The sequence below is a fragment of the Notolabrus celidotus genome, chromosome 7, assembly GCF_009762535.1.
Source record: "Notolabrus celidotus isolate fNotCel1 chromosome 7, fNotCel1.pri, whole genome shotgun sequence".
Lineage (NCBI taxonomy): Eukaryota > Metazoa > Chordata > Actinopteri > Labriformes > Labridae > Notolabrus > Notolabrus celidotus.
The window spans coordinates 27,033,381-27,055,924 of record NC_048278.1 but is presented as its reverse complement, the minus strand read 5'-3'; the positions used below and the strand labels follow the sequence as shown (position 1 = coordinate 27,055,924).

Below are 22,544 nucleotides of genomic sequence, written 5' to 3'. Positions count from 1 at the left end.
ATAATTTCACCAGTACCTCCCTCGCACGAAGGACATAATAGCGCTGAAAGCAAAACGACTCTATGAAACAGGAAAAGTGTATTTCTTGGACTCCACTTACACTCAAATTATAGTGACATTCTTGGCACAGTTTGCAGCACAAGGGAAATACAATGTACTGAAGCACAAAAAGAACTTTTTGGGACTCTTATCAGGGGTATGACACAAAAGACTGAACGAGTAACACAAAAAGATAAATCATAGCAAGACATTAAATCAACAAAGGAATTGAAAAAATAAAGCAATGTTTTTTGGCAGCGTTAAAATCCAACTTCTTTTTTTCCTTTCTCTCCCTCCTTCCCTCCGTCACCAGGTTAAGTTGCAGGCATGAGGCGCAGGAATGAGGGAGGCAGAGTGGTAACATACGGTACCATGAGGAGCAAGACGCCGGCCCTCCCTGACATGGCGTGCACCAAGCGAGCACCCCTCCTTGGCCCCCACAAGCAAACACACACGCACACAAATACAGACACACTTGAACACAGTATTTGGACATCATATTCGCTCAGACCAGTCTATCAAACACAGGCAGATAATACGAGTGTGTTCTCCTTAGTGTACACACACAGTAAGATATACAGTACACACATACATAGACAGTCGTTGCTTCACACCCCCTTGGTATACCCCCCTCGCCCTCTCTGCAGCTCGCTCTGCATGTGTCCTGTCATATCTCCTTCAGCCCATAATTGTCCCAACTTATGGTGTTTCTTCCTGCGAGCCACAGTTTAGGGGAAGTGAAATCCTTCTAAGTGACTGTCACAATGCATCAGCCTCAGGCCAGGGACGCTCGTTCGCCTTCTCCCCTCTCCTCCTCCTCCCTCCTTCAGCAAGTCCCCCGGCTGCATCCCCCTCCCCATCTCCGCTCGCTATCCCTCACTTTAAGTATTTTTCTTGCTGAGATGCTCTGTCTGTGCCTTCACTCGGTTTCTCTTCAACGCTCAGTCTCTTTTTTTTCTTTGCGCGGTAACTCTCCCAACACAATCCGCATCCCCCCTTTTTTGCTTTCCTCTCTCTCCCTACTCGCACTGTGTTTAACCCAAAGAAAAAACTGCTGTCACAACATCGCACAGCCATTATTCCCTGTCTGTGACTTGCTCTCCGCTCAATCCTTGTTCCCCCTTTAGTTTGAGCTTGAGTTTGCTTCAACTCCTAGTCTTCTTTTGAAGGGACCGTCACTCCTTTCATACACAAAAACACACATCAACATGAGTGTGTGTTCTCTGGACAGCAAGAGTGACCTTTGTCATGACCCTGGCATGTCACAACCTTGTGATGCATGTGTCACTTCTTCTCTGCCTCTGACCCCGTTACTCACATTTTGTCACCCAAGCACACCAGACCAACACATCCATTTCTCTTGTTGTGCCTTACTACACATCAACAAAGACTGGTCTACACTCTAAACCAAATACTGTCTATATAATACATTCAATTTTAAAGTTTGTTTTGTGGAAGTTCACCATGTCAGAAGGTGCTAGACTAGATCCGACAATTGACAATCATTTTTTTTACCAGTTGCTAATCTGGCGTTTGTTCTCTTAGGTTGGCAAATAATTTTTTATGCCAAGGTGGTCAGGAAATGTTAAAAAAAGAGGCTCTTTACAATTTTCCAAAAGCTATAATCATGGATTCAAATAGCATATTTTGCCTTAACCATAAAAGATAAAAAAAATCTAGATAATTGTCACAAAAAACTGAAATTGAATCTACAGAGAGTTATTGTGCATTTTTTCTTTAAAAATAGCATTTCTATTTTTTTTTTTTTCACATTCAAATCAATCTGCTGTTTCATTTTGTCAGCACTAAAGTGGACAAAATGGACAAGAAACAGAACAAAAGTTAGATAACATTAAAACAAATAAAAATGCCAGCACAAAGCTGCCTTACGAAATCAAGCATACATGAGAAAAGCAAACAGCTAAAGAACTGCAATATGCTTTAGTGAAAGTAACAAAGCATTATGTGCTTACTTTGGGCACCCAGTAACATGCATGTGTGCACATGTGCGTACTGTATGTGAGTTTGGGTGTTTCTTCCTCTTAGGTGTTTTTCTATTAGCCTAGTCAGGGCCGGGATCGGTGCTTTATTGAGCATTTTATTGGAGCTGTGGACGGATCAGTCGCCTATCAACCTTTCATCGTCCAATCGTGCGCAGTGAGGGGAGGGACCAAGGAGGTCTGGCAGAAAACTAAGCTCTGTGGGGGAGGAAGGGGGGAGTCCGGTGGTCACTCACTCATCACTTGGATGCAGTCCGGCACTCAGTGTGTATATGTGCGCGTGTGTGTGTGTACGAGACAAAAAAAAGGGTCAGTCCCTGGTCACCAGATGGTAACTGTTTGGGCTGGACCACAGCGAGCCAGTGAGAGGGGGACAGTCTCTTTACTCTGCTTTCTCTCTCTCTCTCCTTCTCTCTCTCCTGCACACACTAACACACACAAACCATGAGAGTGATGGGTGATAATGGAGTAGACACTAACAAATCTGCACCTCCTGGCTAGAGGCCTTGAGTCAGATTCAAAAAGCAGACAGTCCGTCCAACTCATAAGCCCAAGTACAACACTGTACTACACACTCAGCAGACAGAGGGACCAGTGACCCTAACTGTACCGTACCCTGTTTCCAGAGGCACTCATTTGTTGTAAAAGGACATTTACACCATTGGAATTCACTGTGGTTAGCTTGTACATGTATAAGTCATTGCTTTGCTCTACAGGAGTAGCATGAGTTTTAAATACAGCAGTCTAAGCGGGACCTTGTCACTGTGTGTGGCCTTACAATGTGCAGGCTACTGCTGCTCTGGATATTAGTTCTTCAGTATGTCTGGCTATTAAATACCAATCCCCAGCCACACATTTATACACACATACACACACAGACCACTTCCCTTCCAGTCTCAAAGTCAGGGACATAACAGTTTTGGCTGGCAGTATTGTGTGGGCCACAAGGAGAAGGAGAGAAAAACCAACTGTTCTTTTAGGTGAAACCCTCCAGCTGGACACAGAAATGTGGAGGAAAAAAAAGTAACAGGCGTTTGCCAGGACAACTGAGTAGAGCAGAGTCGCTGGAAGGAGCACTTGTGACTGAACAGAAAGAAGGTGAAGAGGCAGACGATCATAAAGACAGAGGACAAGAAGAGAAAGAGGAGGAAAAACAGCTTTTAAGCATGCAGAGTGAAGCAACAAGGAATGAGTGAAAGAAGAGAAGTGAAAAGAATGACATTTTAAAACACAGAAAAAGGAAAGAAAGAAAGAAAGAAAGAAGCGCCAGCAGCTGGACTTCTCCTGCTAATTCAGCACTTTAACAAATCAATGCCACTTGAGGAGTACAATCCGCACCATGAGTTCAGCGAGACGCATCACTGAGACTGTAGGCGTGTTTGTGTGTGTGCATTTTGTGTGTGTACGAGTGTGTGTGCCTGGAGGGGTTGATGATGTTAGTGTGTGGTCGTCCACAGTAGTCCACATTAAGGTCCGGTAATGTGTTAATTTATAACTCTATCACCCCAGACGCCTGCATTATCCATCTGTGTCACACACAAGGCCTACGATATCTATCATCCAGAGGAGGAAAAATGGCCAGTCCGGAGAGATTAAGCCACTGGTCGCACTATTTCTTTTTTCCCTCTTTATTTTCCCTTTAGCTTTTATCTATCGCATTCTTCTACACCCCCTTCTTCTTTTGTCCTCAGCTTCCCAGGTCAGGGTGATCAATTAGGCCATGACAGACCTCTTAGACCTGGCTGACCACTGGAGCTCCAGAGGCCCTGCAGACATCACTATCTACCCAGTGACAGAGCACTTAGCCTGGGCTTTAACGCTCTCTTTCTCCCCACTCTGGCCCTGGAGGCCTGTACGGACGCCTGTTTGTATATCAGTGATCAGGGATTGAATTACACTTGGCTGTGACCTCCGTGAACTCCCAACATGTTATCACTTACAGGAGATTGACAAAACAGATTGTGAAAGTAAAAAAACATAAATGTGTGTGTGAGCTGTGAGCACAAAAATTGACTATTTGAAAAGACCCTTGACACATATAAGTCAGCGACACATAACCTGATCTGTCATAACACTACAGGAGCTGAATTTTACAGGTTTCCAGCCCTTCTTCTGGGCAATAATGTTGATATTTCCATGAAACATTATGCAGCAGGAAAGAATACTTTCCTCCTGTTGAAGCAATACATTACAGTTGTCAAAACATGAAAACAACATACTGAGTTTCTGTGCGTGTAAGTGTGCAGTTGTGTGTTTGTCAGTTTGTGTTTGTGCAGGTGGCCTATGCTCTCTTTGTCAGCAGCAGCAGGCACTAATAACACACAGGGGGAAATGATCAATACTCACCCTCTCTATTCAATTTCACAACATCACTACTATCACAGGACACAAACGCATACACACCAACACATTTCTATGTAAAACACACCAATATGAATGTAAAACAAAGTGCCTTTGACGAACACATGTAGCCAGAGGGCCAGCTAAAGCAGAAGAATTAGCTTTGGTGTGAATGTGAGCGATGCATTAATATTTATTTAGTTAGAAATACTCCCTTCTATCCTGGGAGAGAGCTAGTGAACATGAGATACACAGGATAAAGGAGGGGGAGGGGGTGATAGGAAAGACAAGCAGGCAGTTCCACCTTTAAAGAGTGCAACAGTCATCACAAGAGGAGAAAGGGAATCTGCCCATTAAGACTAAGTGGATGTCTATTAGATCATGGAGGTAAGGAGGTGGGCATTTACCATCAGTCCGACTCACAAACAACCTTGTCTGCCCCTGAACTGTGCCAACGAGTGTGAATGTAACACAGAGACACCATGTTGGCATCTTTTTCAAGTTTCTCATAAAGTTTGTCTCACTCAAATTTCTCTTTAAACTTCAGGAATTTTCAGATTGAAACTATTTTGCTCTGACAATTGTTGCAAAAACATTACCTCTGCGAAAATGAAGGCAATTAAAAGACTATCAAAGTCACCACCCAGTCCTGTGAGATCAAACAAACCCTGCGCCCTCTCTCCCTGTCTGTCCCCTTCACTCTTCCTCTCTCTCTCTCCCTCTCTCTCTCTCTCTCTCTTCTTCTTCCCTAGTGTAAAACCCCCCATTCTTATCACGGCGGTACAGTTAATCCTCCCTCTCCTCCTCCTCCTCCTTCTCCTCCTCCCCCTTCCACGGTGGCGTCCCTCAGGGGCTTGTGCGAAAGGCTAAAAGGAGGGAGCACATTTGCCACTTGCCTGCGACACATAATACGGAGCAGGCAATCAACTTTGGCTTGACATGTATTTGCTCATCTTTGGGACACACACATACACATAACCCCACCCTCCCTCCCCCATTACTGCTGGGAAATTGAAGGGTGAGGGTGGGGGCTTGGACGGGGGAGGGGGGGGAGAAGGGGGAGCCCAAATTAACACTTGACATTCAATACGGTCAGGTCCTTAATTGGCCGGGGCCTTCCTGAGAAGGCAATTTTCTATTCCCCAAACTGCCCCCGCACTGCGCCATGTGCCAGTGTCATCTGTGTACAATCCTCTACGTGTGTGTGTGTGTGTTGGTGTGTGAGTGTGTTGGTGTGTGTGAAAAAGAGGGAAATGTTTAAGTATGTGCCAGAGAAAAACTGAGACAATGTGTGTTTGCATATATCTGCGTGTGGCTGTGTGTGTGTGTGTTGGAGCCAGGGCCCTGTCCTGAGAGAGGCCCTCTGGTCCCTTCCCTCTCTCTAATGAGGCTGGATGAATTAGCCCTACGTGACATGATTTGAACAGCGCCACCCCCCTCCTCTTTTCTCTCTTTTTCTCCCCCTCCCTCCTCTTTGTCCTCCTCCCCTTTCTCATCCCCTGCTCTTTTTTTCTTAAAGCGGTGACAGGCATCTGGTGGCCGAAAAAATGCCAGGAGCAACCCCGCGGCTCTCGCCCTTTATGCGTGCTGCTGCTCCTTCACACCACACACACACACACACAAACACATACACGCACACACAATGAAACACTTTCGCCTTCCTCCCGCTCCTTTTTCCACTCACTCCCGCACGCACACGCAGACTCACTTGCACTTCCCGGCGGATCCAGTTACAGTTGATGTTATTACAGCTTTCAACCTGAGAGGTATTAGGCTTCCTTTAACAGATCTGACAGCATTTACAACACAGGCAAGTCGACGCCTCTAATCGCCTCTGTGACTTCAGCCTATTACCAATTGATCTCAGAGAGAGCCTCCACCTCACCTTCTGACTGATGCTCAAGCTGTCGGCTCCTTTTCCTCTTCTTTGTCATAATGCGCTATCTCTCTCTGCCGCTGCATCCTGTAAACTTGACTGCTCTTTAAGTGCTTTCATTTCACTGCTTTTCCTGCAATAAATCTCACAGCCGTTTGCTTATGATATTTTTATTATTTATGCTATTGAGTTATATGGGGCCGCCCATTGATCAGGCACAAAGGATCACCTTTGCCCTCATGAGGCCCCATTTAAGCCTCAAACAAGATGCTAAATTTATTAGCTGAATGCTCATACAGAAAAATCGCAGTAAATCTGGGTGATAAATCCCTCGTCGCCAGCCTTTACAAATCTAAACTGATCAACAAGCTGCGAGGTAATGGCCTGGATAAAAGAAACAAAAGCTTCAGATTTTTTATTTTTTGTGTTTGGAAGAAACACAGCAAATGGATTAAATGCCATGAAATATTAAATGCCAGTCAGAATCACACACATCATGCAGCGGACGGTGCTCCAACAAAGCACTTATCGCTGAGTGTGTTTCCCGACAATGGAAGAGGCAGCTCAGGCCATTTACAGACAAAACATCAACACAGAGAGTGTCTATGTGTGTATGCATGTGTGTGTGTAAACAACACAAACTCACACACACTGAAAAACAGAGCTTCCATGCAACAAGAATTCTCACTTTGTCCCACATCAAAAAACTGCAGCTGTCACTTCAATCGCACAATAAATGTCACCAGAGGTGAACAGCCAACATTGTGTGGTGCCAGAGGTCACGCATGCTGACCTCCCACCCCTGGCTGGTTGCCGTGGATACAGGGTCAGACCAATTGATGTGTATCAGAGTAGGCTAATTAGATCATTTGTGAGTTAATTGACATTATAGATTGTTTGAAAGTGAAGTGAAATGCTGCTCAATATGTGGTGGTTCTCACATGCAGACTCAGGCTCAGTTCAGTGTGTGTGTGTGTGTGCATGTGTGTATGTGTTTGTGTCTACAGAGGTCACATTTAAATGCGCAGGTATGCCCAGTGACAACGCACATATTGCCTTCCCCACCAAGCCCACACACACTGTGCCATACACACACACTCACACACCACACATCCTCACAAAAACAAGAGCCACCCAGAGTCTCTGTTTGCCAGAAAAACACAAGCTGTGGGATGCCAAGGCAGCTGCATTTAACAGTGGCCATTAAACGTTATTAATCCAACAGCGCAAACATCTTTACAAAGTCAGCAGAGAGCACAAACAAATGCTTACACGTGTTACTTTAACACTTTGCGCACAAGAAAAAGTAGCTAATGAATTAAGACTCAAGTTTTTTCACGGGGCTAAAACGACATGACGGTTACCAAGCAATTTACACAATCTGCATGAGGAAAAGACATGATAGGAGTGCGTGTAAGCTGGTATATATGCCTGTAGGACTGAAAATCTTTGTGTGCGTGTGTGTAAGTTGGCTACAAGCCTACCACAGCCTGTACCACTAGCCTCCCTTCTCCAGAACCTCCCTAAAAATCCTCCCTGGGCCTCTAGCAATCAAATCTCTTCGGTAAGCTGGAGATGGAACAGAGCAGAGCAGAGCAGAGCAGAGAGACGTAGAGTAAAGTATGAGGTAAAAAAGAATGAAAGAATGAAATGAAAAGAAAAAAAAATGGGGGGGAGATAGCCTCTCTCCTCCTTCTTTTTATAAGCCAGAGAGTTCAACGTATGCATTAAGAGATGTAACATTTATTCCAGCCAGCGTGCACACAAGTTCTCCTCACCTCACATGTGAACCGCGGACATAAAATCGCTGTTACCTGTTGGAAACCCATTTTCTCTGCCTTGGTAATTTGCCAGCACATCCAACAAACAAACACACACTCCACAGCACATGTAGGATTAGCAGGGAAAAGAGAGAGTCAACTGTGAGCCCTGAACAAAATTACCATGATTATACATAACCATAAATAAGCCTGATGATGATGATGATGGCTTTAACAATAATAATAGCAATTCAGCCTGAGTGCTTTTTCAAATAACAGTGACAGCATTAGCCACACTGCCAACAGAAAAATGAAAGACTCAGAGCCTTGAGAGCTCTTCTTCTTCAGCTTCTTTTGCCGCTGCTGATGGGGCAAATTGGCAGGCAGAACAAGTAGACAGGGGTCCTTAAGACGGATGTAAAAATAGTAGGCTGTCGATTTGCCCGTTGCTCTGGCGCTGCTCCAAAGAAAACAAAATCACAGGAGCTGAGGAATAACAGGAAAAGGGAGAAGCCGTGGTGAAAGTATGCCCCAAGTTCCTGTCACTTAACACAGGTCACACCTAATGTCACCTTCCTCTACATGCATGACGGGAAAGAGCGGCCTCGCACAACAATGTGTCTGCCATCTGGACAGGTCTTAAAATATGACAGGACACTGCACAATATGTGTGTTTGCTCTGCCTCTCTCTTTCTTTCTTCACTTAAGTCAATTATGTGTGATGATCCTCTCTGCCGGTGGCAATCTCAGGGTCGCCAAAGCAAGCATGAGCCCCTCCAAGCCCCATGACCTCTGGTACTGCCATTTCACAGACACACACTGTCACACACATGCACTCACAGGACACAATTATACTTCAACCCTTTCATAACTGCCTGGACCTCGGTGACAGCTGCTGCATTCTTGCCGTGACAGAGTGTGTGAATGTGTGTGTGAGTGTGTGTGTTGCCCTGGCCCTGTGATTATGTCCCACTCATTAACCAGTGGCGGGGTGGTGACATCCTGAGCGACTGGCCCTTCAAACACACACTTCCTTTTCACGCCGGCGACTTCTCCGCAGGAAACTACCCGAAGACAAATACGTTTTTTTAAACGAAACGATGAAAAAAATAAAAGAAATGTGTTAAAAAGAGTGGCGCTAAGTGACTTTAAAAGCAGGAACAAAGAATTGAAAAGAAACAACAAATGATGTTCAGTATACAGATTTTAAGCGTCTTTGAGTTATTTAAAAGCGCTATATAAAACGTAGGTATTATTATTATTATTATTAAAACATAAAATATATTCAATGAATCTGACAACTTCACACAAAAATGAATAAAATTGTGTGCATACTTTCCTTAATATTTGACGTGTGTCTCTTTGTTTTCAAAATTGTTTTGTCAGTTCAGAAAATATCTTATCACATGCTTCACACATTACCAAGTTAAATTGCAACCCTGACTACTGCATTTACATTTAAAGGAACAAACCTAACTAAACATGTGTGCTGGTGACACGCTTATCCACGTATCTGGTAAAACCTGTGGCACTGCAGATATGCTAACCATAAACCTACTTAAAATATCAGCTTGGCGTGATGCCTCTTGTTTGACACTAAACACTTGGAAAACTAAGTCAGTCTGTTTTTCTATTACAACAGCTGAACAGAATTGCTGAATTAAAGGTGAAGTTATGGAACAAGTAACAGGAGAAGTATCAAGGGATAATTTTAGATCCTCTATTAAAAGCCATGTAAAATGGGTTTGGCCAACACTTAAGGCTAATCTTTGCTGTTTTAAGATGTTAAGAAACTGCTTGACGCTCAGCTGTGCCTGTCTTTTTTTAAATACTGTGATACTTTAACATCTGTCCTGTGGTTTAACTGCCTGATCCCAGGCAAAACAGTCAGTAATCAAATCCTTAGAGTGCCTCTTCAATTGGGCCTTGAAAATCCTAGGTAAAAACAAAACAAATTAGACTCACCACTGCCGTGTTTTAAGTAAATAAAAGATTTGTTTTGCATCAGTAAAGTGTATCTTCAAATGTTAAAATGGACTTGCTCCTCGGCCCTTCTGCAAATATATAAATAGACTGCAGAGCTGCAGCAGATCCACCAGAGCATCTTCAAGTGGTGATTGTAAAATTTCATTCTGCAAACCATCTTTTGCTCAGACAGCTTTTTCTGTGAAAGGAGTAAAATCCTGGAACCCCCGACATGATCCCTTGAAACTTATTGCAAACTTCACAACTTTTAAGAGAGCTACCAAATCCTGGTTAATTCAGCAATAAATCTGCGCTGGTTTTCTGTAGTTCCTGTGTCACTTTCAAATTCATTGTATTATTTTATGCTGTACCCAGTTTACCTTTTCTTTTTTCCCTTTTAACCTACTGTTTTAATCTTTTATTCTCACAAAAGTCCTTCAAGGGACAGGTGTTGTAAATTAGCAACCGCTGGAAACACTATGATACTTGCATTGGATGGCTGTTTTCAGTTTGTCTATGTATATTGTGTCTGTCCATAACAAGTAAACCATGAATAAATAAATGGATATTTTTCACACAACAAACTAAAACACCTCATAAATCTCCATACTGTCTCACGTTGAGTTTTCTTTTCAGGTTTACAGTAGTGTATTGATTATTTTTGTCAAAAGTAGCTTGCATAATAAGAGTAAATAAAGCACAACATAAGGAAATACATAATGTATTTGTTTGCTTTTACATACACATGCCCACACAGGGCTAAAAGAAGTCCCTGGGAAAGACTTAGCTCTGTGGATTTCACCACTCAGTCCTCTGATAAGAAGCAAAGCAGCTGGCTTTGCATTTCTATCGTTGTTTCACATGCACTAGCACAAAAAAGTACAGTACCCTGCCCCGCCAGACATACGATAAAGACAGCCTTTTGACTTCCACGATAGTGTCTTTACGTTCATTATTCCGCCTTTCAGTGTGGCGGTGAGTTGGCCGTTTCCTCAGGACAAACAGGAAACAGCTGACATGGAACCCGTGAGTGATGCTCACATGATGCTTATTGATCGCTGCTTGGCCCTGGGTCTCACACACAGAGTCAGGGTCGGTGCTTAACCGTAACGCTGCTCCTGCAGGGCATTACTGCATGGCTACAGAGGTTACTGCATGACCTGGGACACACATGACCGTGTGAGGGGGGGGGGGGAATTTTTAGGGGCTAAAAATTAACTATTAACATAAAATGGTAAAAAAAAAAAAAGAAGAGTATTGTAGTGGGAGATGGTGAAACAAAGAAAGCAGAATGGAGGCGTGTGCATAAGAAATTGTATTGACAAATTTCCTTAACAGTCTCACAGTGTGAAACTGCATGGAAGCAACAATGGAATTAAAATCCCAGATTTGACACACTTATACTTGATGTGTACAGTCTAAGCAAGAAAGAAATATGAAATGTCATAAAAGGGACGCATATTATATCAATGGATCTTAACATTTCAAATAAATATATATCATGCTTGATGGTGCGAGAAAAAACAGAATAAGCAAATCAGCTTAAAGTTGAAAGTAAAAATGTTATGGACGTCATATCTCCCTGGTTGGTGCCTGGGTAAATAAAGTGGGGACCACAGCATGAATGGAACCTTGTACATCCTCCTACTCCGTCAAACTCGATGGCTTCTTAATGGTGCGCACACACACACTCACACAAACACACACGTATACAGTAAATATACAAGCAGCTGCAGCCACCTTCCCACTCAGTCTCGCTCTCCTGTTTTTGAGCTCCTTCTTGCAGAAATAACGCTGCCTTCAGGAAACACATCATCATTGTTGCATATGCACAAAGACTGAGAGAGATGCCCAATGCAGAAGCGGCCTCGCGCAGTAATGCCAATGTTATCTGCACTCTTTTAACTGCCCAATACAGTTAAAATTATTGTAGTAAAGAAAATGCGAGCCAACTGCAAGTTTACAGTTAGAGATAGGTGGGAATTGAGCTGGTTTTGAGGTAACCTCAAACCTGCTCCAATCAGGTGTAAGGTCAGACAGATATATTTAGAAACAGACCAAAGTACCTCTTCTCCTTCTGACATTTGTCTTTGTGTGTTAATTTAAGTAATAATCCTGTAAACGCATTGAAAGCAACGCCCAAAGTGGTCTCCTGTTAAACAGCGTCAATCTCAAGAGGCCTTTCTTTCATATAAAGACAGTAGCTGCAGAATGAAATCTGTTTTAACACTTGGAGGACCGGTGATGGTGATGGGGTGTTAGGTAGGAATGATAGTCTCAGAAATAGAGAAGGGATAACAGGGTTGAGGTGTGGGGAATAAGACGAGAAAAGAAAAGCAAGTAAGAGAAAGAGAAAAAGAAGAAGAAGCAGTGAAAGACAGATGTAGTCAAAGAATAAGAAGAAGAAGAAGAAGAAGAAGAAGAAGAAGAAGAAGAAGAAGAAGAAAAAGTAGTAATGGGGGAAGTGGTGCGTGTCTTTTCTGCAAATCTCCTCTTTCACCTCTGCTCTCCTCCAGCTCTCCAGCCAAGGCCAGCCAAGAGACACTTCACCTCGCACCCACACACACATGGAGCCCGAGCCAACACACAGAGACACACAAACTCAGAGGGAGAGGACACACACCCACAAAACTGCACACGCTTGCTCGCTCTCTCACTCTGTCTTGTTCAAGCACACACACACTCCGAAAAAATAGGCATGTGAGTATTTAGCCACCCACTCAGAAAAATAAATGGCAAAAGCACAGACACAAACGCTGTAACGCACACATGCACGGACAAAAACTTCAGCGTCACACACACTTGACACCAGATACATGTCCATATAGGCGTCCATATGCTCTGTGTGCAACGACCCATCAAAGACAGACATGGAAATAATAACAGTTGAGGGTAACGACACACACACACACAGGCACACACACACGCGTTCACTGACTGTGGATAATTCTACACATATGCATCAAATCACTGCCTCCAAGTCTCACACACACTATGGTAAGAGGCAATGCATATGCACCACATATGCAACATGCCTGTACCCCACTGTGTAAAACAATGTGTGCGCACACACTCTCAGTCACTCACCACCATAAGTGTATGAGTGTGTTAATGTGCAGATTAGCCTGTTGTGTGATCTGCAGCGAGGAGGATAATATCAACCTCATTTCTGCAGTCAGACAAAACAAAGCGGAGCGAGTTATTCTTCAAATATGTCTGTCATGTGCTTACAGCGAGCAGCATTCACATTCAGAGGTTTATCATACACACACAGCAAGTTATAGTCTGCAATGCATCAACGGAATTCATAGAATAAGAACAAAATAATGAATATGAGTGTGAATCAGTATGAACAAAAGCATAAATATGGAGTATGAGGTGAAAAATTGAGAGATGGAGGACTTGAAGACAGACTTCAGAAATAAAGAGTTGATTTTCATGTTTTTTTATAATATAAAAAGCAACACATTTGTAGGACCAATGTTTGCATGCTTTACCTTTTTTTATTTATTAAAAAAAAAAACTAGGATTGTGAGTTAATCTTCTACATCCTTTCTTTTTATTGAAACTAAAATATATGCTGATAAAATGTTTAAATATTGATTTTATCACAATGTTAACTACTTTTTGGTTTAGTTGAAAAAATAGTTTAGGATCTAAAATGTGAATATGATAAGAAAAAAAGCAATAAGCTGCAGGCTTATTGGTTAGATTTGTGACTCAAATTAAAAGAAAATGTATAAAGGTGAAAAATGCATTTAAATCTAAAGAATTTAAAGCATGCAAACCTCATCATTTTAAAAGGCCTGCACTCTTGTTATTATCATTGTAATTATGATCTGTTTATATTGCTATGTGGAAGTCTCAGAGTCTCGGTGTGAGGTGAGCGGGCAGCAGAGAACAGACATGATGCCTGCGACTGTACCTCTTCCAGGTCTCGGCCCATAGTCGACCTGTCGCACTTCAGAGGAAGCCGCATTACTGCACCCTTGCAGAGAGAAAAGGAAGAGGCTGTTTTAGAGAGCGTGTATGATTGAACACATGCACTGATTTCTTTTATCTCTCTCTTTCTGTCTCCGGGCTCCGCTGTAAGCCTGGGTGGCAGCATCAGACCCTCAGGTGGAGGTTAGGAGGCACATTTCTTTTACGAGCTTTTCTAACCTTGAATTGTTCCCACATTCCTCTGACTTGAAGCTGAGTAGAAAGTGTAGTCGCAAAAAAAGAGTAGAAGAAGAGGAAGAAGACGCGGCCTCCGGCTGTTGTATTGTGAAAGAATCATCCCTGATGAACCAATTAGGCTCGCAGTATCACTTAACTCCGGGCTTTTTAACTTGCGAGGGTCGATATAGAGAGGCACGCATGTACAGCAGCGGGTCAATTAAGGCTCCAAATATTATCAGTGCGCAATGTTGGGAAATAATTCAGCTCCTAATTAATGTTTGTTTTATTTCCCGCCATTAAAACAATTATAAAAGTTCCCCTTTGCAGTGTTTAGTCGAATGTGCACCGATTTCTGAACATTAGGAAGCTGAGAAAACAGGCAGTATTTATCGAATCCATTTCATTGATTTCTTTTAAATTGCATGCTGTTCATGTTGTTTCCGGTTGACATTTGCGTGGGTTATGAAGGCTGTGAATCTTCTGTTATGTGTCTATGAGGGGGAAAAGTTTTGACAAAGATTAAAAGCTTATTAAGGCCTAGCTCTGAAATGTGGAAATGATTCGCTCACAGTCGTCTTTAAAGCTCCACCGTCGTTAAGTTCGTTAGTTTATGGAGACATGCTGTCGTGAAAAACAATTGCATGTCGATGAATATATTTGAAATGCAGTCTTAATACTCAAAACGTCATAAAAAAGGAAAAGTAATTATTTATTTAGTGTTTTGGTCTGTTTCTCCAATTTGTGACCGTCACTTGCAGCCAAATATTTTTCAGGGACGGGATATTTATTTTTTATGAAAACATCTAGGTGATTATGCAAATAAATGAATGTGTTTATCATCTTATTTTAAATTTAAAACCGAATGTAGAGGCATGAGGCACGACAAATCTTTTGAATACAGAGGTCAAATAAAGGAAATTAATCTGTTGTAGGGAGACATGCGTTTCAAGATTATTACGATTATTTGTATTGAATTGTCTCAACAATGCTGGAGACAGGTGCTGATTTTTGTGACTTGATTTTGTTTTGCAAATAAATCTTGTTGACAAGATAAAATTCCCAAATAATGAAACCCCCTGTTTCGAAAAATTGAAATCATTTGTTTTCCTCTTTTCATCAGTCCCTGATATTTAGGCACCGAGATGGTCAAACACCTGCTGTAAACGACCTGATTATTTGTGTCTTTCCAGATCCCTGCTTTCATTTCAAAGTGCTATTTTTACATGTATAATCATTTTCCTTGCATACGAAGTAAACAGTTCTTTGCCAAAGTTATTTCCATATCTTTCGTCCTGGCGATGCCCTGCACTTCTCCACCGCCGCATCTGTCCAGAGCGCAGTGCGCACAGCTCTCACGCGTCTCCATCGATCAGGTGGAAATATAATTTGGCCTAACAACGCTAAAATACCGCATCCCTCGTGTCACCTAGTTGATCTTTAAGGGAGAGGGGGAGAGAGGGGAGATTTTGAAACACGAGCCCATAACGCATTTCTCCTCCAACACCCAAGGGTGCGCGAGCCTCGGCAAACACAAAGTCATTATCGGTTAGATTCCAAGAAGGCGAGTCTGTCAAGGAACAGGCTTCCTTCGGAGAATTTATGTCATGCCTACTAAACATGGGAAGATGTCTTCTAAGTGGTGCGAGGAAGGATAAATAACAGCGAGTCCCATAGCTGATTATATTGAAACAACGGTGTGCATTTGTAAAAAGGATTGGGGATGAGAACGTGAGGTCCCAGCAGATGCTGAGCGCAGGGGCCCATCCACCTGCCTCACACCGGCTCCAATTTACTCATCAATAGTTTGTATCATCTTTCTTAAGGACAAAATGTAATGCTGCATGACTTGGATTAAAAGTGCAGCAATGCAAGTAATAAATTCAGTCAAAAATTCTTCAAATCTTTGGCAAAGATTCGGCTGAGTGAAAAGCAGAAAATTGATTCTTTTTCATGAAGAAACACAAACAAATGTTCCCAAAAGTTACATCGGATCATTATTTAGTCACAGCATATCAGTTTCCCTTCTTCGATTAGAATATTGGTATTTAAATAAACGAATCCCTGCGGGATACAAATGCCGCCAAGGTGACAAAATAACTTTCTCATCCTTTTCAACACGGAGCCGAGGCGAAGCTGTTGCGCAAGAGCCGCTGTGGCCTGCGTGCGTAACAGCGTGTGCATGGTACGGAGCGAGAGCCTGCAGGTCCCGCTATGATTAACTGCACCCTAACAACCATCCTCTATCTTCACTGTCTCCCCCTCACACACGTGCGCGCGGACCAACGGACGCACACACACATACATACAAAAACACACACATACATCCTTTTCGCCTCTTCCCTTTCCTTACTTGACATTTATCAGACGAAACCACAAAACCAACAGTCCCTAAAAATTCACTCGCTTGCTCTAACTTTGGGACTGCTTTGTGGGGATTCAAATAGGGAAATTAAATGTTGTAAACAACAGTGAAAATCGGTGTAACAAGCACGATAACAGGCGGGAGTTGTCCGGAGGAAATGTGGACTGCAGGCTGTCCGTTATCATCAGTACTTCTCCAGACGAGCCTGTGTTCGTTCACGGCTCCTCTGCTGCTCTGTAGCCGCGCGAGGGGCTTCCTGCCTCGGCCACATGAAGTCAATTAGCCGGTCCCAGAGGGGAGCCCCTGCCCGGGTCTTTATCGGCACTGAGGTTACCAAAACACTGCTAGTGCTTGCTTTTAAACTCCACACCGCTCATAGAGCAATTATGGAGACTTAAGCATGTATGTAACGAAGCCGGACAAGGGATAATCCATCAAAGGGTGAAATAACTGAACTGTGGAATTCTCTTTTAAAATGTGTGCTGTTCCAAATACACAAAATATGCTATTTTTGGTTTATTTTAAGGAGCAGAAATAACTCAAAGAGTGAAATTAAAATAAACACAGAAAGGCTTTAGAAATGAAAACAGTTTCAGACATGGTGACACACACACACACACACACACACACACACACACACACACACACACAAACACACACATCAACTCTGATATAATTAAAATATTTGGAAAAAGTTGAAAAAATGCCAGAACTCTTAATTTGTAATATTACAAGCAAAAAACTGACCACTATCGACCCCTTACCCTCTGAATTTCACACACATTCACTCACACACACACACACACTTACTCACTTACACACATGCAAACACACTGTCCACACATATACTCACAATAGTAAACATCTTAACACACACTAAGAGACGAAAAATAAAAGTTTGCTCCTTGAATGAAAAGTGAAAATGCTTGAAGTTTCATGAAGAAAGGAGAGAGCGATGGAGAGGCTGAGTGGGTGAGAGGATGAGTCTGAGCTGACATACCTGCTGGGACATTCTGTAGAGGAGGTTGCTGTCAGTGCTCTGCTGCTGCCATGTCCCCATGAAGCCTGGCTGCTCAGCACTAGGCGGTCTGGTGCTGAACTGCATGGAGCTTTCGCCTGCTCCCTCAGCACTGCTGCTAACGATGCTAACACCACCCAGACCACTTCTGATGCTGCTGCTGCCGCTGATGGAGGTGGTGATGGTGGTGCTGCTACTGTGGCTACTGGAGGGGATGCTCGTGCTATCGCCAGCGGTGCCTGTGGGTCCGTCAGACTTAGCCGGAGGTGGCCTGGGCGGCTCGGGGTCTGTGCTGGGCTCTTGTGGGACTGTGTCGCACTCACTGCCTCTCACATCCAACTCTGCCTCTTCGGACTTGGACAGAGAGAGAGGGAGAGACAGAGAGAGAGGGAGGGAGGGGAAGGAGGGATGTGGGAGTGTGAAGGAGGAGAGAAGAGAAAAAAAAACAGTCAGTGAAGGTGGGTTCTTTTGGGGTCTTGTTGGCTTTTTTTATCGTCCTGCTTCTCGAGGAGGATAACAGCGAGAGGGGAGTTGAGAGGAGTGGATGTGTGTGAGGTTTCTTGGCAGCTCTGGTGTGTGAAGTTAATTCTCAAGAAGAGGTAGAGAAAAAGAAGGGTTGCTGTGAATTTCCTCGGGGGCCTTGTCTCTTGGACAGGGCAGGATGAGGTGAGGAGGGATGAGGTGAAGGATGGAGGTGAGGAGGGGGCTGATGAGAAGGTGAGCCAGACTGAAGTTGAAGAAAGAAGAGGGGGGTTATGGGAATTAGTGAAGAGGGTGCATGATGCTGTTGGTGGCCTCCTATTTTGCTTTAACCCATCTGTCAATCATTTTGTACTTGAACATGGACTCAACGCAAACACACACGACACACGTTTACCTGCATGCTGGCATGCACACACTCTTACACAGGTTTATAACTCTATAATATAAAAAAATGAATTCAAAGTAGGAACAAAAAAGTTGTAAAACCTTGAAGCTGCCATCAGCGCTTTCAACTTAGAACACATGCACACACATTACAAAACAACAAATCTGTTATTCTTTGTAATCTATAAAATTAATGTTGTTTTGTAATGATCAAAATAGGTCTTACAAAAAGATTATTTAAAAAAAGCAAATATCTTAATTTTAATATAAATGAACAGATTCAAAGAAAAATGACTGAAATGATTTTATACAAAAAAATGTAGATCTTCCAGTGTTTTTTTCAAAATAAAGTTAAATTCCAGCATTCAAGGAAAATATTCAAGCCAGTAAAACACATGAATATCTCTTACCATCAATTCTGTGCCTGTCCCAGCAAAGTGAAGATGAGGTGTGGGAGTGAGCCACCAGCTATCCAGCTCTCCCTGCCTCCCGTTCCTCTCTCTCTCTCCCTTACTCTCTCTCTCTCTCCCTCTCTGTGTGTCCCTCTCTTGACGTCCGCACTGTGCCGCCTGTCCTCTCTCTATCTCCCTCTCTCTCTTCTTCTTCTCTCTCTCTCGGACTCCTCTGTACTCCGCTGCAGCCGCTGAGGAACTGAGCTGAGCGCCTGAGCCTCTGCGTGTGTGTGTATGTGTGTAAGAGGAAAGCATGTGAGAGTGAGTGAGTGAGTGAGTGAGTGAGAGCAAGAGAGAGACAGTGGCTCTCTGAGTGTGTTGCGTGTGTGTGTGTGTAAGAGAGCAGTCGAGAGAGTGTGTGAGTGTGTGTCGGGGCCGGTGCAGGCTCAACTGAGTCAACTGTGCTGCTCCACTCTGAGATGCTCAATGACATCGCGCTGCACGCTTCCTCTCACACACACTCACACTCACACACACTCCTCCCCTGCCAGGGGGAGAGAGGTGGGGGCCATCACAGAGCAGAGGAAGGGAGGGGGGAGAGTGTGTCCCCCTGCCTTATTACCATTTGCGCTGCGAGTGGCCAGCACGTCTCAGAGCAACTTAGCTATCCAGAGGGACTATCCCAGAAAACACACACAAACACACACACACACACTCACACACAGAGTGCCCGGAAAAAGAGAGCTCAGTTTTTGCTTTATAAAAATAAAAACAGCTTGAAGAAAAGCAGCACCTTTGTTCAAAAAATTGAAAATGCAGGATTTGTTTCAACAGAAAGCTTCTTTGATCACAGAAGAAAATTGCTTCATTTTTAATTTGTAGGGCAGCGGGAAAAAAACAAACAGGAAAACAAACAACAAATATCATGGACTTGTAATACCTCTCTGAAAATCTGAAGCCTTTGTTTGATTTTCACCCTCTCTAATGAAAGACTAATGGAACGCAGGCAGGCTGCCACCAGCATGCATATGAACACACACACTCGGAGACACACACACACACACAGGACCCCTACCCCCACCACCACCACCACCCCGTGGAGGCTCTCAGATTTTAATTAAGAAAAAAATGAGGAAGAGGTTCCATTTTAGCCAAATTGGTCCCCACAGTAGCAAAGGTAAGGGAATAAATGAGGGATGGAGGAGTAAAGGGAGGCAGACACGCAGAAAAAGACTCACAGGAGGATATAACCAAAAAGAAAAAAAAAAGAAGTAGGAGATCTATGCTTCCTTTGACACAGCATAGGACACATCTCAAACAATGAAGACATCCCTCCTCCCTACTTCCTCCTCTTTCCTTTAAATCTCCCCTCTCCTCTCCTACACCCCGTCTTTTCACCCCCCGTCATTAGAGAAATGACAGAGCAGGTGCCTCAGTCCGCAGCGAGAGGGAGATGTCACTGTGATCTTTTCCACCGCCCAGGAACAAAAGAGGAAGAGAGAACTTCTCTCCTCTGCGGCATTAAATGGCTCCTGATGTATAAAGTCACTTCAAAATTTGTGGCAAATTGCTGTAGACAGGTGTGCAGTTGTCTCTGTTAAAAGCCTTTTGTATGGTGTGCTAATGGCAGTATGGTGCTAACCTTTGCTGAGATTATCACACTAGTCGTTACTGTTATGTACAAGGATTTCTGCCAGCAGGGAGAAAAGTGTGCAGAGTCTGGCACACTTTGAAAATGTGCAACTACGTCTTTTGTCTCAGGCTCAATTTACATCCTAATCCTTTGCTTTTGTCTACTGTGATGTTTTTCACCACTTCTACATGTCTTCACCTTGTCTCTCTAACTGCGCCTGTCTTTCTTTTTTCTTTCATTTATCTTTTCTATAGTGGCCCTCGCCTTGTCAGTAACCACATGCCATCTTGTCGTAAAAGGTGTAAATGTGTCACCTCCTGTCCATGTGCCGCATGCCCCGCTCTTAACAACTTATTGAAAAGGTAATGCATGAGGCTTCGGCTAATTATATTAAGTGACAATTTAGCTGCTGAGGTTCCTTTTTGCTCTCAGGCTTGTGCCTCTCTCTCTCTCTCTCTCTCTCTCTCTCTCTCTCTCTCTCTCTCTCTCTCTCTCTCTCTCTCTCTCTGGCAGTAAATGTGCGAGTCTGTGGCTTTGTCGAGTGGCACTCAGTGCTTCAAGTCAAGCTGGTGGCTCAGCTCTCTGACCCGGCTAGTTAATGGCTGTTATTTGTGGGAGAGGAGGAGTGGACTCTGCCAATATTGCTCACTCTCCCTCCACATCTCTCCCTCTTTTTTCCCCTCCTTTACCCCCCTTGCTTCTGCTGATGGTAATGGCCATGATGACAGAGGAAACGAAGATGTGACACAGAAGTAAAAACACGAAGAGATGGAGAAATTTAGGAGGGAGGAGAAGGGAAGGAGAAAGAGAAATGATGGGAAGTGGGAAGGGGTTGTAAAAAGGGGGGGATCCTGAGGCTCCTTTATTAAAACTATTATTGTGCAGGACTTGAGAATTCCCCCCGGGGCAGGGGTCCATGTCGAAGCCCATATAATTAACTAGAGGCTCAGCTACGGATCAATTACCAGACAAGCAAGTGATAGCCGAATCAATGGAAGATCATCAGGCTCGTTATCAGTGTTGCAACTCATTAGAGGAAAAGTGAGGTAGAGAAAGAGGGAAAGAAAAAAAGGGGGGGGGCAGGCGGGAGAAGAGGGCAGCGTTGGTGGCAGCGTGTTCGCCCAGCAAAGGCGGCTGGGCGTGTGTCTGTGCTGGATGCTGATGTGTGTGCGTGTGGTGGGTTGCAGTGACAGGGGGAGCCCAGTGTGACAGAGTGCAGCCCGCTCTGTAGCAACACTCACTGAGGCTTGTACGGATCAATACGAGTGTGTGCATGAGGTTAAAGCTCTGCCACAGCATCCTTATCCCCACAACGACTCACACACTCAATCCGGGGTACAATCACACAACTCCAGCAGCCAGAGAGGGATTGTCAAGATTGAAGAGTTGCAGAATAAGGCCTCCAGTCTCAAATCTGGAGGAGTATGTTACTTAAAATGTTACCCATGATCCCTGAAAAGATGTCACAGATTCATGCTTTGGATGAGAATTGAAAGATTAACAAAGAGATTTCTGTTTAAGTACAATTGAGCAAGCTCGGCCTTAAATATACACGTAACATACCTGTCAAAATCTTTACAAGACATAAATGGGAAATAAAGGAACACCAAAATATAAACAATCGAACATCACACCCAGACATACAAAAATAAAGACAAGAACACAAACAGATAAGGTTTTATGAAATTTAAGTGAACTAAATTTGTTGAGCTGATTAACCCATATTTTTTATAGGGGTAAAAAGTGTCAAAAAAGCCATAATATCCATTATGTGTTGTATAATACATGTAGCTGGATCCTGCTCTGGGGTGTTCATCCCAACACCTTAACTCTGCAGTGACTGACTACACAAGATTTGTATTTTCTCACACGTATTGATCAGTTTTTTTTAAGTCATGTTTATGCTCTTTTCAACTGATTGTGTTAGAAGAGTCTCCAGGGTCTTCTATCACTATTTACTGTGAAGAAGTGAGACATAGAAAGGCTTTATATTTAAAAAAGGTCTGCTTTCTCGTATCCGAAAACAATAGATTAAGGCCAGAATAGTAAATACTCAAAGCACTTGTATTCAAACAGTATGACTAAACAAAAGTTGTACATTTGTCAGTGATAGGTTGCATGAGTTCATTAA

The 22,544-nt window shown here is 43.4% G+C and overlaps 1 protein-coding gene across 1 annotated transcript in view; it reads right to left on the bottom strand.

Annotated features, from left to right (window-relative positions):
• The window catches only part of bnc2 (basonuclin 2), a 183,295-nt gene that overhangs the window by 75,949 nt on the left and 84,802 nt on the right, over positions 1–22,544 (bottom strand). The window contains 2 exon segments of the mRNA XM_034688639.1: positions 13,906–13,968; positions 17,504–17,875. Coding sequence (XP_034544530.1) covers positions 13,906–13,968; positions 17,504–17,875 — 435 coding nt within the window.